The 18,699-nt window shown below is 45.7% G+C and overlaps 1 protein-coding gene across 1 annotated transcript in view; it reads right to left on the minus strand.

The window, feature by feature from the left end:
• Positions 1–2,289: 2,289 nt before the first annotated feature.
• The window catches only part of MDFI (MyoD family inhibitor), a 49,683-nt gene continuing 33,273 nt past the window's right edge, over positions 2,290–18,699 (minus strand). Inside the window, exons 3-5 of the mRNA XM_083745099.1 lie at positions 18,188–18,415; positions 5,620–5,892; positions 2,290–3,828 (exon numbers count right to left, since the gene is read on the minus strand). Coding sequence (XP_083601225.1) covers positions 3,572–3,828; positions 5,620–5,892; positions 18,188–18,415 — 758 coding nt within the window. The 3' untranslated portion in view covers positions 2,290–3,571. The remainder of the gene's footprint in view (positions 3,829–5,619; positions 5,893–18,187; positions 18,416–18,699) is intronic.

Raw genomic sequence — 18,699 nt, forward strand, 5'->3', positions numbered from 1 at the left:
GCGCACGGAAACGCCATTTACCTTCCCGCCGGAACGGTACCTATTTATCTACTTGCACTTTGAGGTGCTTTCGAACTGCTAGGTTGGCAGGAGCTGGGACAACAGGAGCTCACAGCTCACCCTGTCGTGGGGATTCGAACCGCCAACCTTCTGATCAGCAAGTCCTAGGCTCTGTGGTTTAACCCACAGATGATTGCAATATAAAATGTGAGGAACCTACAAAGGCAGAAGAAGCTCTCCACTTCCGAAGCTTATCCCCCAAAATGCAAAGGGCTGGGAACAGCCCAGCAATGTCAGGGACAGGGCTAAAATCATCACCGTCCATAATCATTTTTAATTGTTAAACTGTCCTTCACCCCATAGGATCCCAGGGCGGTTTACATAAATGTCAGATAAAATACCACAGAGCAGAATTTGACCTCCTTATCCAAACATATTACAATAATAAGGAATGACAGCAGCAGACAAAATAATAACTGTTGGGCTCCACATGTTTATCTCCCAAAAGCCCAAAGGAAAAGATAGTTTTCAGTTGACGTCAAAAAGCTGACTAGGGGGAGAGCTGCACCTCCACAGGGAGTTCCACAAACAAGGATGTCCTATCCAGTGTCACCACCAAAGCATGAGCTTGGCTGCTCCCCTCCCCCTCCCCTCCCAGCAGATCTCAAAAGCATGGGGGTAAAGGTGCCATCATCCCACAGCGACTTTGTTAGCTGTGTCACCAGTTCACGAGAGCACCATGTTAAGGGGGCTTATACAGAGAGCATTCTATCATGCAATGCCTCCGCCGACAGTCTGAAGCACAACCCAGAGAGTTTTGAACACTTCCATAAAAAAATGGAGCAGTCTGGCTACTAGACCTTTTTTCCTGGATGTAGTATAATCAAACCCAAAACGACCTTGTTCACCAAACAGCGTTCATCATTAAATGCTAAGGAATTAAGAGATGTGCAAAGGCTCCAAAAGTCAGAACCACTCATTCCAGCGCAACACCCCTGCAATTCTTCAGCTCTTTCCAGTCATTTGGGAAAGGGATATATCTTGTGAGTCCTACTTCAGATGCTCTGATCTGGGAGTTACCGTATTTTTCGCCCCATAAGACGCACTTTTTCCCCTCCAAAAATGAAGGGGAAATCTGGGTGCGTCCTATGGGGCGAATGCAGGCTTTCGCTGAAGCTTGGAGAGCGAGAGGGGTGGGTGCGCACCGACCCCTCTCGCTCTCCAGGCTTCAGGAAGACATCCGCAGCCTGGGCAGCCCTGCAGGAGGTCAGGCAGGGTTGTCTAGGCTGCGGATAGAAGCCTGCTTCCTGGAGCGTCGGGCGCCCTGAAAGCAGAGCGCCCGGCGCTTCAGGAGCACATCCGCAGCCCGGGCAGCCCTGCAGGAGGTCCGGCAGGGATGTCTAGGCTGCGGATAGCAGCCTGCTTCCCGGAGCGTCGGGCGCCCTGAAAGCAGAGCGCCCGGCGCTTCGGGAGCGCATCCGCAGCCCGGGCAGCCCTGCAGGAGGTCCAGCAGGGCTGTCTAGGCTGCGGATAGCAGCCTGCCTCCCGGCGGGTGGGGCGCCCTGAAGCAGAGCGCCCCGCGCGCCGGACAGACATCCGCAGTGTGGGGAGCCCTGCAGGGGTTCCCCGCAGGGCTCCCCACGCTGCGGATTGCAGCCTGCCGCCGGGCGGGCGGAGCGCCCTGAGACAGAGTGCCCCGCGCGCCGGACAGACATCCGCAGCGTGGGGAGCCCTGCAGGGGTTCCCCGCAGGGCTCCCCACGCTGCGGATAGCAGCCTGCCGCCTGAGGCAGACATCGGCCAGCCCCACAAGCTCAGGGAGGTGCAGCGCCCTTCCTCGACCTGGTTTGGTTTCCCCGACCTGCTTTTGGGGGGGAAATAAAGGGAAAAAAATTTTCCTTTATTTCCCCCCAAAAAAACTAGGTGCGTCCTATGGGACGGAGCGTCCTATGGGATGAAAAATACGGTACTCCCTGCCTGTCTCCATCTTAAAGAATGCCTTCCCCAAAAGGTCCTCCATTTATAAATTTAGGCTATTTGAAACAAAACATTTTGTGCTTAGATATAACAACCAAAATACAAGATGTTCATGGGGTTATTAATTAATCAATCACCACTGGCATGGTTTTTTTAAACACACTATGGCAGCTAATGCTTCATGCACTTAATATGTGGTGTGTGTGATTTGTACTGAGGTAAAATGACCCCAGAAAAGGTGTCTGCTTATCAGTGTGTGGTAGTTTCACCCCTAAAGCCAGTACACAACACTGAAGTATTCTTTGGCTCAAAGTGATTTTTTAACATTTTATTTACAGTAACAAATAACAATGGAAAGACAAAATATAAACCCATCACTGAAAGGGATTTGAGGACTCCCATGGCAAGGATGTCTACAGTTGGAGCGGTATCTGTTTTTCCCCTTTATGGTCCCAAAACAGGCTATCATTTTGGATGGCTCTCTTGGAAGGCTGTCATGTCAGTGTCCAGTATCAAATGGATTGCTGCCTTTGCATTAGGCCTAGTGTTTGCCTGCTGTGGGGAAAAGGCACAGAAATGAGGCTCCTGTTATCCCCTTCCACACCTATGAAGTACATCCTCATCCTCAGGAAAAATCTCCTTTAAAAGTATTGCATTCAAACACCAGATATGTCATCGAGATCCTTGAATGCGTATGGAGATGATTGGATGGGACTGTCTAATCTCAGCACCGATATGTCCACTGCAAAAGGTTGACTAAAGGATTTGGGTAGGGGAGTTAGGGGTGAGATACAAGTCCTCTTAAAAGTTCACAGAACAGGTCAGCTCCTGGTTGCTGACAATTGTGGAGGGGCTGCTCACAAGTCACTTTCTCATGGGATTAGGGACTGCTCTGAGGCTTTGGCTTCCTTTCTTTCTGCCACTGGAAGAATTCTGCTACAGGGCCAGGGATCAGCCCAGAGCAGCTGCATGAAAACATTCCATCTTGGCATACTAGGCTAGCTGCCATCCTCTTGGGCGCCGGAGATGTTCAGTGGCCAGCCAGGAGAGAGCAAGGCTGCCAGCTAGTTGACATCAGTACACTTAAGGCACTATTGCCAAACGAAAAGCACCAGAACTAAGGGGAGAAATACCCAGGAGTCGAACAGCAGCAGGACCCGACGGCCAGTAGGTGGCACAGCTTACTGGCACGCTAGACCCAGGCAGCACATCATGCCCATCTCTGGGCTCCGTGTGACTGCTCCAGATCCCGGCCAAGCAGCATAGCTGGATGTGCAGCTAATCTTTGTCTGCTCTTGGCTCAGGCAGCAGGAACACTCTTCTCCCCCAGCTGCCATTGGGAGGAATCTGGTGGGAGGGGAGAGATAAAGCAAGCACGCCCACCACTTGTCCTTCAAGAATCCTGCACATCTTGTTCCCAAGCAGTTCTGCAGCCCAGAATTTGGGTCCCCTCCGCAGGGCTCATCTGCTGTTTCAAACTTAGCTTCTTTGGATTCAGATTATTGGATGGTGGGGGAGAACAGTGGAGAGACCTCATTGCCAAGGTTTCCCGCACATTCAGTTTCTATTCAGGGCATGAGATCTGGCTGCATGTCTCAGGAGGAGAAGCACAGGCCACAGCACTCCATGCAGATCTCAAGGCAGTCAGCCGACTCACAGCATGCATCGATAATGCCGCAGTCCATGTCACATGGCAGGTCGCAATCGGCGCATTCCCCAGAGCCACAGCAGCAGCAGCAGATGCAAGAATCCTCGGAGCTGCAGGAGCCACAAGTGGCACAGTCCAGCATGATGTTGCAGAGGGTCAGGAACTCACAGAAGAGGCAGGAGAGGATGCAGTGGACACAGCAATCTGGAAGCAGAAAGAAAAGAGAATATCAAAAAGCAAGCAAAAGAGAGCCAAGTGTGGGAAGCTGAAACCAGGCATGGAGAGAAGTGATTGCACCAGAGTCAGAAGACAGGAAGAAACAGAAGATACCATTGTGCATAGCATTCTGCAAAGGCATTGCTCCAAAAATCTACTGATGCTAAGAAAAGCATAAATGTTGCATTTCAGTATATCAAGGCATCTGGTGCCAGTCTGGTGAAAGAAGATGCTGCAGACACTTGGATGAGAGTCAGTGATTATCTGGGATGCTATGGCTAGGGAGAAATCACCTAGGAATCTCTTCAGTGGTCATGAGATTGAGAGCCTGGCCAGCTAGGGAGAGTTAACATCAACACTGTGTACAGTGACATGAATTAAGGCCCGAACCTTCCTTTTGAACATACATAACTATAAATCCTCCCTCTTCCAGAGAAGATTCCATCATAAGCCAGGTGCCCACAACTGGTTGAAAGGGAGAACAGATAGTGATAGTTCATCTACTGGCTCGCTGGCATCAACAGTCCCTTGAGGTCTCTTGCCGAGAAACAGTGGCCGGCCTCTTGCAGCTGCAAAAATAATGACATGGAACTGCAAGGTCTGATTTGGAGCATTCCCCCACCCCTTCCAGTCTCTCTTTTTTCTCCACCCACCCACCCAGCCAGGGTGCCAACCCCTAGTTTAGGAGCCTGATCTGGCCCTTGAAGTGGCCATGTTTACTTTGGGCCACACCTACTACTGGCATACAGCCTCCAGATGTTTGGCCAATGGTGAGTGCGCAAGGCAAAAATGGTTATAGCAATTAGCGCCAACAACTGCACGGGGAATTGCTCTGTCAGTAATTCAGCACGCCACACAATGCCACAGTGCAGATAATACTCTCCAGTTCTCAAGCAAGGGCCACTCAGCAGCTTCATAGTAAAGGGAACCAGGGGACAACTCCCCATGAAACATTTCCCACTCCTGCTTGTGCTTTAGTGCACAGTGGAAAGTATAGGAGCCTGTACCGCCACTAGCCCCCCAAAGGATGATATGTCCACCTCCCTTGTGAAGGCTGCATTTCTCTGCAATTGCCATATGACTAGATGAAGAATCTGGATGAATCATACACAAGTCCCAAAAGGAAGAACTAACAGCTGCTAAGGTAGCTAAAGTAAGTAAATCCTGAAAGAGGGAAGGCATACAGGTTCAAAAGCTAATGCAAATGAACATGTGCATGTAATCAAATTGTTTCAGACACTGAACAAGAGTTGTGAGAATAGCAACTCTTAAATCCATCTCCATAATTTTGCTTTCTTCTGTCTCTGGCCCATTTCTTCAGGCCTGTGGAACTGCCCCTGATCTTGTCCCAGCTTCCACTTGCTGCCTGCATCCTTCCACTGAATCTGCCCTCTGTTGCATGGAAGTTGACCATTCTCCAGTCCTGCCACTGAGACTCTGTGGACCCTGGCTGGTTTGCTGGCTGGCTGGGGTCCAGTCATGTCTGTCTAATGAATCATTGGCTTTGTAATTGCATGAACTGGAACTCAGGTTAGAATATCTCCTATGGATAAGACATGCATCTTAATGCAGGCATTGACCCACTCCATGTGTCTGGAAACAAAACAGGTAGCGTATATACTAAAAAGTAGTAATCAGGAGCATCAGTGTTTTTCCACCTTCACATTCTCTACCATCCAGTCACTGGTGTGGTGGTGCTTTCTACTCTCCTCCCGATGAACGAAGGACCAAATAAACTCTAGCAGTAGCTGAAGAATATTAAGGTATGGGGAGAGGTACCTTCCTGTGCCTCAGTAGGTATTTGAGATGATGCTGATTTGGAGCTGCCTTTGCTCTTTTTACTGATCTGGCTGTTGATGGAGTGATGAGACTGTAGCTTCCGATGAGGCTTCTGGGAGCCTGACAGTGAGCTGCGTTCAGAGCACAAGGCACCATTCCCAGCTTCGCCGGTAGAAGCACTGAGGTCTGACACATGCCCAGCACCATTCTGCAGTAGGGGAATCAAAGTCGAGGTTGGAGGGATCCGGACAGTTACTCGGCTTTGGGGCTGACCTGTTAGGGAGGAAGAGGAAGATTACTGAACATAATGCCTATGCGGTTCTGACAGAAATATATCTAGGATTCCACACTGCCCTCAGAAGCATTGAGAAATTTTGGAATCCGTTATGTTTGGGCGGGGGGAGGGAAATACTTGCCTTTGCAACAGTTTGTCCCTTCAAATTTTGCTTTTAGTTCCCCTCAACCCACCTTTCTTTTCATAATCTTAAAAATAATTTGCAAAATGATAAACCTAAAGTATTTCAGAACGTTTACAATACAGCGGTACCTCAGGTTACATACACTTCAGGTTACATACGCTTCAGGTTACAGACTCCGCTAACCCAGAAATATTAAAAGCAAAAAAAATTCCTTCCAGTAGCACCTTAAAGACCAACTAAGTCAGTTCTTAAAGACCAACTAAGTCAGAAATATTACCTCGGGTTAAGAACTTTGCTTCAGGATGAGAAGAGAAATCGTGCTCTGGTGGCGTGGCAGCAGCGGGAGGCCCCATTAGCTAAAGTGGTGCTTCAGGTTAAGAACAGTTTCAGGTTAAGTACGGACCTCCGGAACGAATTAAGTACTTAACCTGAGGTACCACTGTATCCCTCTTCCAAGCAAACAACATCACCTCCACAGCTCCCTGAACAAAATCCAAATTGAGTTTTGTGATTTCAGACTGTAAGCTATTTCTTTTTCAGCTGAATAACCATTATGAAAGCTACACAATTAAAAGCTTTGTACCTACAGTTTGCAGAAAGTATTGTATTTGTCCAGAAGACTAGCTAGGCAAGGGGGGGGGGCTGGTCCTAGAATAGACTTTGGTCCCAATTCAATAATGGTCATACACAGCAGTGAGCTATCCTCCTGAAATCTAATCTACAGGGCCAGTGCTGTGCAGTTTGGGTACAAGTTTGAAAGAGAATGAGATTGCTGGAATCAGTTCTGCACCTGGAATACAGATCCTTTTGTGATGTTTGCTCACAGGTCCTCTACACTGTTGATTAGAAGTTTCCTTTTTATAGGTTTTGCCCATTTTATTGCTTTGAATTCTCTCTTAGAGGCTATAAGTATGGGATGTAGGGGGAAATCTAACATTCAAATATAGTAAAGGCTAAACTGAGAGCAGGGTAAGTTGAACAGTTTTAAATGTATGCAGTAAATTTGTCCAAAGGAATGTGCGATCATGATGTGGCAAGAAAGATGAATAACTAATAAAGTCATGGAGGATGGCAACTGGTCATTTTAGGAGAGTTCAATAAATAATAAACAATATATTGAAGACATTTCTGTATGGGAGATAGTTTAGCATTCCATGCATAGATTATCAGGTCTGATTATCATGCAAGCATCTTTCACTGCATGTAGAATCACTACCTGTGATGATGTAAGCATGGATGGGGAACCTGTAGCTCAGCACCAGCCAGCCCAGCAAATAGTCAGGAGTTGATGTGGGTCCATCATCTGGAGGGCCACAGATTCCCCACCCCTGATGTACATGCAGGTTGCTTACTATCTCCTACAGTGTAAAAACACACACTCCCTGGCCTAGTTTTTGAGATCCAAAATATGCTGATCTCTGGAAGAAGGTACGTTCTGCAAGATATCTGCTTCTGCTGTGGAGTTTCTCTCATTCATGGGATAAAAAAATGTTACAGAATGAATTATTTCTTGTTGGGGTTTTGTTTTTGTTTTTTGCCAGTCACCTTGGTTATTCTTTTGGTATTTTAATAATACCAAAACCCCAAGTGGCTTCCATTCTAAAATGTCTGAGGCCTTTTGGGAATGCTGTTGACTTTGAACCTTTTGTTTTCTGTACTGACCATTCCCTGTGGTTAAAAGATGTCTTTGTGCGCCTTGGCATTGCTTTTTAATAAGTGTGTGTAGAAATGTGGGGGAGGAAGATTATAGGAGCTCTTACCTGTGTATTACACAAATCCATACAAAATGTGAAATAAAGTAAACCCAATATTTTCCTCAGGGAATAGTAGCTTTAACTGATTATTCCTCCCCCTCCCACACCTTTTTTACTTCAATGAATTCTGAAAAACAAACAAAAATTATACTAGCTATCAAGTGGAAATGTGGTTAACATCACATACTGTACATTCTTGAACATTCACATATCCACAGTAACCAAGAGGCAAAATAAGCTGTGACTTCCGAAATACAGGCTATTATTGTACTGAATGGTAACACATGTGAAAATTGAATGTATGCAATGGAAGTCAAGAGTTAGCTGTGTGTCTCTTCCCTAGAAAATAAATGTTTGGTTCCAATGGCTCAGTCAAGTCTCCAAATGACAATGGGGATTTAAAGGGGGGGGAACGGTCCCCCAGGCTATTTACGTGGAATTGTACTTATTTTATTTAATTATTAAATTTGTATACCACCCTTCATGTGAAGATCACAGGGCGGTTCACAAAAATACATAAAAATGCAAAACGAGAACACAAAATATGTAATAAAACAAAAACAAACCAGTAACACCATCTCCCACAAACACATGGACAGGATCACTGCCGAAAACAAAAGGGAAACCATGCTGGCCATTTGCTTGGACAACAGAGACTCCTAAAATCAATTTTTGCTCTTCCTTGGTGGTGGGGAGGAGAGCAGAACTTCTTTGGGGTCTTCAGCCTATGTTTGGAGCCTTGGGACATGGACCTTTCCCTTTTATGAAGCTGCAGTCTCCTCTTTGGGCAGAGCCAGCCAAACCTTTGCTATGAATGGCATGCATCTGCTGGCCTGGGATCCCCCACCCCCCTCTGAGCCTCAACCACAAACTGTTCAAGAATGAAGAGCAATTGTGATTACAGACCATTGTCCGGTTGTGTCAAAGTAGCTCCGTTGACTTTAGGAGAGGTTACACAGTATGCATGGCGGCAGCAGTAAGGCAGGGGGGAGGCCTGTGTACAATAAAGACCTCCTACTGCTCTGTTACATATGCAGCACTGGAAGATTTCAAAGCATGTACACCAGCCCAGTGGGAAGCAGTACTTGCTCAGATCTAAGTGGAGGCGCTCTATTAATTTTTGGAGGCATCACTTAACGATGTTGTGGCATTCTTACATGAAATGTAAATGTACAGAAAATCAGTTTAAAGAGAAATTGGGAAGTGATGCAAAGATGTGAGTAACTTGCCCAAAGCCACCATTAAATAGGAAAAAATAAAATTATGAAATTCCCAAAATCCACTTGCCCAACTCTCTCCAACTGTAGACATTTTTTTTAAAAAAAGGAGCGAAGGAAGTCAGGTCTCCCCCTTAATTCTAGCACTACTGAAGCGACAGTCATGAATGTAAAGTGTGTCAACTACTCCTAAATGCAAGAGATTTCAAACTGCAGTTTGACAGTGGCCAAGTCATTGAAACAATCATTTGAATGGCCTTAGCCAAGAAATATATTTGGGGATATGCAAGCACCATTGGAACCTGCAACCTCTGATTTTCAGTTTATAAACCAACTATCCAGATCAGGATAGGGTTAAGGAAAATGACGTGATTGGCACCCAAACAAATAACTCGCCACGCATTCACCTCATCCCTCTCCCTCCAAGCTAGGGCTTGTTTTTTCCCTCTGCTAGACTTTACATTTCTCTCCCCTCTCTGATCTGTAAACACGCGGTGATTCAGCAGAAAGGCTTGAGAGCAGAAATTATCTTGAGCCAATCCAGGGAACAGACGCTGCATTCTCTTTGGGGTGTCAGCTGGACAGGACTCCTGAATTTCTGGGATGAAAAGGGCCAGGACTGAGTCATACTGAAAGCATCATGCACAACCTTCCAGCACAAGATGTTTCTTGTCTCATGATAGTGGGGGAGCAAAGCAATGCACAGTAGGTGGCAAAAAGGCAATCTTGGTTTCTCTAGCCTGGGTAACCTACCAGAGGGTGTTAAGTTGACACAGGATTCTATTTTGACACACATGGACTCAAGGAGAAAAGAGGTGGAATTGTAGGCACCAAGAAACACAGCTGCCATTTCCTGGATCTGGGCTTGGCTCTGCCACTAGAGACATCTGCCAGATACAGTAGGATGCCAATATTACTTTGATGGTGGTAAGAGGGCATCTCTGGATCAGGAGCCAACATTTTAGAATGGCAAAGCACCAGAATGGCCACCTAGTTATCTTCAATTATTATTTGTTCCACTGCTCAGGAAGCTTGTGAAGTCACTCACATTAAGAGACGAATGACAGACACTATATAGGAAAGCTGACTCATTAAAGGCTTATAGGGAAATATTACAAATATTACAGAAAAGCAAAGTGTTTCTTCTTCCCATACATACCACACCTGTACATGAGGCTAAGCAAGAGAGGATTCTTCAGTGAACCAGAGCTATTGGTAGTTAATAAAGGCCTCATAAAATGAACATGGATATACTAGTTATCTTGTGGTTTTGCATAGAACTGGAATGGTAGGGCCAGGCTCATAGGAAGGGTTATTCTTTTGCTGGAGAGTTCATGCTCAGGAGAGGGAAACTGGAGAGTTCATGCTCAGGAGAGGGAAACTGCTGGCCAATGAGTGCAATCATGATTATGAATAATCACTCTCTATTTTTTATTTACTTATGAAACGTCTATACCACTTTTCAGTCAATATTCCCAAAGGACATTGGATGGACAGGTGGCAGACACTGTCACTGTTTATAGTTGCCAAGATCATTTTCAATGCCAAGCATAGTCACTGACAACCGTACCTGGAGGGAGGGAGGATCATTATAGGATTAGAGATGGCAAATAGAAAAGAGCCCTTAATCAGGTGTGCTGAAGAGGGCAAGTTGGGAGGGAAGAGCACCCACAAACACACTTATCTCTGCCCCCATCCCCATCACGTGCATGTTCCAGGGTGATGGCCTGCAAAGTGAAAGCTTCCTATACTTGTGGAAGCTCCCACATGAATCAGAACCTTGAAAAACCATGAATAGAGAAGACTCCCCAGGGCAGAAATTCAGCCCAAAGGAATGGAGAGCTGAAGGGACAGGTCATCACAACCATAATGTGAGGGACAGCATCATTGAGCAAGGCCTGCTCTCCGTACCTGCTCTTGCGGTGTGCAGGAAAATGGCTGAATGGGGCTTAAGAAGAGGACTTGAACCTTGCTGTCCTCTGCCCAAACCCAATGTCCCACTCCCTACACCACACTTGTCTCATTCATATTGTGACATGGTGAGGCACTATCCTACCAGCAGAAGTTCCCTTTGCATACGCATAGCCCTTTCCAACACAAAGCCTTTTCGAATTCAACAGTCTGTTAAATAAAGGTTTTGACCTATCCATGACCTGAGTGTGCAAGGATCAGCATTTTGAAAACACTTTGTGCTGAGGTTTTCATTCCGACAGAATGCCAGTTGTACGGTTTCTCTCCTACCTTTTGACCTCAGAAGCTGCACATTAGCATGCTAAGGGCAGCAGGACAATCAGTGACTGCACAAGTCTTAATGCTTAAGACTTAATGCTAATGGTTGCAGTATCCAAGCACACCTATAGCTCCTTATCTGCAACATGACGGGAGCAAAAGCTTTATCGCTAGTTAAAACTTTTCTAAGAGGGAGAGACTCCTTGCTATATGCACATCTGCCTCATTTTCAGTTTCTGCTTAAGGCTAAGAATGAATTTCACCAGCTGAGTTCAAATAGAGCCCATGAGAATATGGGTTCACACACTGACATGACCTTAACTGCAGTGGCATGAGTGAACCATTATAATCATCATTATTTCGGGGATGAAATTATAGAGTGGTGAATCCCCTAATCAGATAATTACAGGTGGGAATTCCACTGATGATAAGAATTTCATTCCCAGCCATTTATTATAGTTTTTTTCCTGGCTTTTCAACACAGTCTCCTTTCTCAAACCAGGCCAACACCCAATTCACCATTAGCAACCTGGACCGTTTCAAAAGCTCTCTCTGTTCCAGGGGTGAATAAAGGCCAAGTAGCCTGAAGACCCATTTGATACAATCCACAGGGAGCTTCCCTTATGCAAGTTCACCAAAGTGAACAGGAGCTGCACACATATTCTATTCATAATCCTTTGGTCCTGTTTTCTGAAGGAAAAAAATATGGGGGGGGAGGGAGGGATTAAGCCAAGCTTATTTATTTATTTGAAGCCGGGGTGACCAACATCTGATCTGACCCCCCTCCAAGCAGATTTTTCTGCTCTGCCAAAAAAGCAACAACACACCCAACCCCATTGATTTGGGTAGTAATGATGATTTAATTTCTGTATTTAAAATATCTCTAAGCAGTGTACAGAAAACTGAAGCAACAACAGACAAGTTAAACAAAAATATTATAGCACGCAATTACATATAAAAATGTTACATTGATGCAAAGTTACTAATATAACATATCAATGTATATGTATCAATATATAGATATGCAGGTTTTGGTGTCCTCGGGTGTCTTCCCGTGTAAAAGTTGGGGTGTCTAGGCGACGTTTCGACGAGGTCTCACTCGTCATCTTCAGGCTGGTGCTTTCGGCTTCTTGTTACTGGAACAGAGCGGGATCTCAATGTTTGAGTTCCTATAAATACTGTAGAGGGGGTGTGGTGTCTAGCCTCCAATGTTCTGGGCAGAGAGGAAGTTCCCAGGCTAGTGTGCCTTTTCTTCTTTTGTTCCTTAATTACTTGAGAGATACCTTGAGTGATTTCTTGAGTGATATCCTGAGTACCACTTAGGTGGGTCATTAGGTGTGGATTAGTTGCTAAAGTCTTTGTGTCTTGACCTCTTGAACTTTGTGAAGAGTTTTCCTGAGAAGATGGCTGTATTGCACTTAGTTGTGCTTTGGCTTGGCTTCGTGTATAGGGGCGAGCTGTGGTTTTGTGGCTTGTGTCAGCCAGATCTGTGTAGGGATTGCAGGGGGGTGCAGCATCCGGAGGTGCCACCATGGATTGGCTACTGGATGGTGTCAGTAATTCATCTGTGGAGAGGGTCTGGGTTTGGGTCTGGTGTGGTTGATTGGTGTTGGCGTTCTGTGTGCCTCTGGATCTGGTGTCAGTTTTTGTGGGGAGGGCTAATTTCCAGATGTCTGGCAAGCGGGATGTGTCGTCACGCTTGTTCATGTTGTGAGGGTGTTTCTCTATCTCGATGGCTTCCATGATTATTCTCTTGTGGTGATGTTCCGTGTTAAAGAGCAATTTGGAATCTGCAAAATTAATTTCGAGATAGAGAAACACCCTCACAACATGAACAAGCGTGACGACACATCCCGCTTGCCAGACATCTGGAAATTAGCCCTCCCCACAAAAACTGACACCAGATCCAGAGGCACACAGAACGCCAACACCAATCAACCACACCAGACCCAAACCCAGACCCTCTCCACAGATGAATTACTGACACCATCCAGTAGCCAATCCATGGTGGCACCTCCGGATGCTGCACCCCCCTGCAATCCCTACACAGATCTGGCTGACACAAGCCACAAAACCACAGCTCGCCCCTATACACGAAGCCAAGCTAAAGCACAACTAAGTGCAATACAGCCATCTTCTCAGGAAAACTCTTCACAAAGTTCAAGAGGTCAAGACACAAAGACTTTAGCAACTAATCCACACCTAATGACCCACCTAAGTGGTACTCAGGATATCACTCAAGAAATCACTCAAGGTATCTCTCAAGTAATTAAGGAACAAAAGAAGAAAAGGCACACTAGCCTGGGAACTTCCTCTCTGCCCAGAACATTGGAGGCTAGACACCACACCCCCTCTACAGTATTTATAGGAACTCAAACATTGAGATCCCGCTCTGTTCCAGTAACAAGAAGCCGAAAGCACCAGCCTGAAGATGACGAGTGAGACCTCGTCGAAACGTCGCCTAGACACCCCAACTTTTACACGGGAAGACACCCGAGGACACCAAAACCTGCATTCCTGTACCCGTGAAAATCTACGAAAGCATATATAGATATGTATCAATATATATTGATAATATAATATATCAATTCATTTCCCCCCCCCCCACAGCCTCTGGGTTCTCACCCAGGTTCTGAACAAACTCTCAGCCAACCCACAGAAGTCTCACAATGAGAAGAGATCCTGGAAACGGCAGACATCACCCTAGTCTCGCACTCCAGATTTGCTCTTTATGGTCAGGCTCAAGGTGGATGTTACTTCCTCAGGCTACCCACAGCTGGGTCCCGTTCAGCTGCACTTTTCACACCCAGTTCCAGGTGCAGCAGGTTTGTGGAGTTTCCCGTGGGGTCCAAAGGATGGGGAAATGGCCCCCTCCACTTGCAGCTCTTTCTTCACTCTCTGTGCTTTTCTCCTCCTCCAGCTGCAGTAGCAGCAAAAAAATAATCAAGTGGACATAGCACTGAGGTGGGCTGAGAGGTTTGAGCTAGGGCTGCAAAATTGGCCCTTATCATTTGAGGAGCAGGGAAGAGGAAATAATTTGCATAGATCAGCCGAGGAGGGGGCCTGTGTGCTTGTGCATGTGTGTGAAAAGGTGCTGACTGGCCACATCTACTTTTGGCCACATCCATGACCGGCACACAGCCCCAATTATAGTGAAAATGGAGCCTTGCATCACCAGAAACATGTTTGTTCTTTCAGTTTGGAGTAGACTCGGTTTTGTTTTTCAGCAGAAGGACCCTCACTTTTGAGATGTAGTTCAACAATAGAACAGAAGGTCCCAGGTCAAATGTACAATGGCTTCTTCATGTAGGGCTGGGAGAAACTCCTGACTGAAAGCCACTGCCAGTCAATGTACTGTATACAGTACTGAGCTAGGCAGACTAAATGTCTGACACACTGCAAAGCAGCTTCCTAGGTTCCTAAGGGAATGTTTGTACAGTAATGAAACAAACTCAACATCTTGGCCTCTCCCTACCCAATACCATCTAAAGAGTGATGATCCTACCTGCTATGTAAGCACAGCAAAAAGTTCCGACTCAAGTTCCAGAACTAACAGAAGTGTCGTAATCTGGTGGATGCATTAACGCAATGAGTATTCCTTTGATCTGGTTGCTCAAGTCATACAGTGGTACCTCAGGTTACATACGCTTCTGGTTACATGCGCTTCAGGTTACAGACTCCGGCAGCCCAGAAATAGTACCTCGGGTTAAGTATTTTGCTTCAGGATGAGAACAGAAATCGTGCTCTGGCGGCGCAGCAGCAGCAGCAGGAGGCCCCATTAGCTAAAGTGATGCTTCAGGTTAAGAACAGTTTTAGGTTAAGAATTAAGTACTTAACCCAAGGTACCACTGTACTGTAGTAAGGTAGCTAGGACTTGTTCTAGATCAGGAATGGGGAATTGGTTCTTTATCTCCCCCCCCCCCTTCAGGGACCAAGCCTGACAAACAGTTGATGTCGCAGTGACATCCAGTGATGCATATTTTTGTATAGCGCTGTGCATGGAAGCCCTGATGATCAGCTGATCACTGGAGCTTCAGAAGCACTGTGCTTTTCAGGCATCAATGACCAGCTGATCAGCTGTGCTTGCAAAGTACTGTACACCCAGGCTTTGCAGATCAGCTGTTCCATGGTACCTGCAAACTCCTTTCAACCCAGCCTCACCTTTACCTGCCCCAAACTTGATGACATTCATGATAGCTTGGCCAAAATGGCATTATAGAGCAAACAGGGAGGCCTGGCAGGTCTAATTAGGTCTGCAAGTCAGAAGTTTCCCATTATCACTCTAGATAAACCTATTTTGTCTAGATGGTTTTATTCTCTCCAACCCCCACTCTTCTAGCTCAGAAGAATGCAAAATAGGATCCCAAATGGTGTTAAGTTGGAGTGGCTTAAATGAAAGCACAAGACCAACACTGGCGTTGCCAGTTAAAGATGAGAAGTCTACTTCGGATGACCTAGCCATGATGATACTGTGACAAATGATTCACAAACAATTCCACTTGAATATGGAGATGCACATTAGGTCAGATCACGGCGGAGCAAAAACCTTGCTCTCAGTAATGTTCTTTGTGCCGGAGGGATAAAGCACCATTTATAGCATGCTTGCAAAATCAAAAGCTTCTCCTAAGGAGAAAGATCTCTCCTTCAAGGAACTTTCGTTCAAGGAAGACACCTCAGGGAGTGGTTTGAGGGCCAGTGGCAATGTGTGTGTGTAAAAACCTACAGCAGAGGCGCAACATCTGGGAGCGTAGCTGCTGAAAGCTCCCTCTCTGCAGAGGGTGCAGCATGACTGCAAAGTGACTCATGAATGCAGAATGTCAACAGGCAAGCGGCCCAGCACCAGATGCTCTCAGGCAAGCATGTGGCTTCAGAATTGCACAGTTTCATTACGACAGTGTTTCTAGTACCCTTTCCCCAGTAACCTTTTGTTCTATATATATGCCTGCGCAACAAATGATTTGCAGAACTCGCCCAAAGTATTTTCCTAAATGAGGAAAAGCCTTTGAGGGATGAAAGGGCATGTTAGTGCCCAGAAGGGATCAGTCCTTTTAGGGTGGGGCAATCCCCCCTTCCTTGTTTTCCTGTTGTCTACTTATGGAAGGTGCCATTGGGAGCAGAAAAGCGAGGTGATGGGTGCTAGCCTCTGCCACTATGGTCGTAATTGCACCCTCTCAAAGCTTTCAGGGGGGAAATGGGTTATCAGGCTACCATGGCATGTGTTAACCTGTAATGTGCAGTTTGGCCCTCAAAGTAGCTTATGGTGCTACTTTGCCTCGACACAGATCTGTGTCCCAAGACCCATGGCGCCACCACTTTGGAATGATGCTTCTAGATGACCTGTTTCTTGAGCGTTTAATCTGAATGCCTACCTATACCTGATTTAGCTGGAGGGCTTCCCTACCTAAAAACAGCATCAATAGATGGCAGTAATAGAGATAGGTTAGGCCAAAATAGCTTTGTGCACCAGTATATCAAGTAACTTTCACACAAGTCAGTGTGTGCTTGCACTGACTGCTGAAGGGAGCTGTACATTGTGGGGGAGCATCTGCACTTCCTGGCTCAACAGCCTCCATGCAAAGAAGTTACTCTCTTGATGGCGACAACCTCACATGTAATCACCTAGTTCTACAGGGTGGACTTCACATCCCTGAGATTGGTATAAATCAAAGTTTAATCTCTCAACAGAAGGAGATTGTGCATGTCCACCCCAAATTTCTGTGGATTACCCTGTACTGGCTGTTCTTCAGATTTCTAAATGACAGCTGTTGTATCCTGGTCACACTTCAATTTTTTTCTATCCAGCCACGAGTGAGTGCAGGAAAGGGGGTGGGGGAATCAGAAAGTGGGCAATAATTAGTTTTTGTATTTCCAGTTAAGGAATCATGTATCTATTGGAATTAGAAACAGACATTTAAGAACACTGCATGAAGATCCAGAAATAAGTTCCTACCACTAGAGGAACAAAGGATTTATTATTGAAAACATTACCATCTTATAATCAGGAAAGATTTGGAAGCAGGAGAGTTTTATGGGCTACATAAGTGCCTCAGTCATTGACTGATATTCGAAAGACATTTTCTTAGCAGGGAGCAAAGTCAAAGTTGTTTAACAGTGGAATGGTCTCCCTTGGGAGGTAGTGGACTCTCCTTCCTCAGAGGTTTTAAAGCAGAGGTTGGATGGCCAACTGTCATGGATGCTTTAGCTGAGATTCCTGCATTGCAGGGGGTTGGACTAGATGACCATTGGGTCCCTTCCAGCTCTACGATTCTATGATTCTACAAATACAAAACTGGTGTATGCATCTCTAGACAACCTGAAGATCTCTGAAAATGGGAGGAACTATAATGTTACCTTTGCTTATTTCTTGCACATTTGCGGACTCACGCCCAGCTGTGCAACAGTTCTGGATGGAAATGGTGAAGGAAATCAACAGGATGATAAACTATAAGCATACCTTTAACCTTTTTAAAAATTTCACTTCAAAATGAATTTGTATTAACAGTACAGTATCTTTCCTAACAGCATAAAAAAAGATTATTCCTAGATACTGCTAAAAACAGAAAAGGCCCATCATTTGTAATTGACAAGGGTTTTGCAAACAGCTCCGTTGTATATAGGGAGTAAAAAATGTCATCCGAATAGGTAGTAGACAGAGAACCAATATGTAAAGAGTTGGTGACCTTACTGAAAGCAAAGCAATCTTGTTTATAATAGCACATGTACCGTTAATTTATTTTTGACAGTTTCGTTACTTGCATCAGATTCTTCTTTATTTAAGATAATCTGATTTTGTCTTTCTAAAAAAGAACGCTACCCCAAATTCATTTCACTATCAAAAGTAAGTGAACTTTGGGGGAGGGATTTTGGTAACTTTTAAAGGTGGGATTGACAAATGTTTCATGAAACAGGAGACCTTACTATCAGTTAGAGACAGGGGTAATAGACATACGTGTTATAGCTTCTCTCGCTACTGCAGAGTTGTCCTCAGACTTCCTCTTGGAGGGCGCTGTTCCATTAACCAGGGACCTGCAAGATGCTGAGTGTTCTTGTGATGGGTTTTCTTCCTTCACATCTGTGGTCTGATTATGAGAATGAGGAGCTGAGGTTGGCAAGTTTGGAGTAGTTGGTGCTACCGCTGAATTCGGCATGGAGGAAGGGCACGTGTTTGTATCTTGGCCTGAAAGACAGGAGGCAGTTCCAGCATAAGTGTTGCTTTGTGCTGATGACAGCAGGCTCACCTGATGCCTGAAGTCCTGAAAAGGAAGTATCCTCACAACAGCTCCCACCTGATTAGAGAGGATGGATAGCTCACTAAAGTTCTCTCTCTCTCTCTCTCTCTCTCTCTCTCACACACACACACACACACACACACACACACCACTTATCCGTTCAGACCTACAAATCTCAGTTTAGAGGTACCTACAAGGTAGTGTTGTGCTGAAACCTGTCCTCCAAAGTTTT

Source organism: Podarcis gaigeae, assembly GCF_964106915.1.
Source record: "Podarcis gaigeae genome assembly, chromosome: 6".
Lineage (NCBI taxonomy): Eukaryota > Metazoa > Chordata > Lepidosauria > Squamata > Lacertidae > Podarcis > Podarcis gaigeae.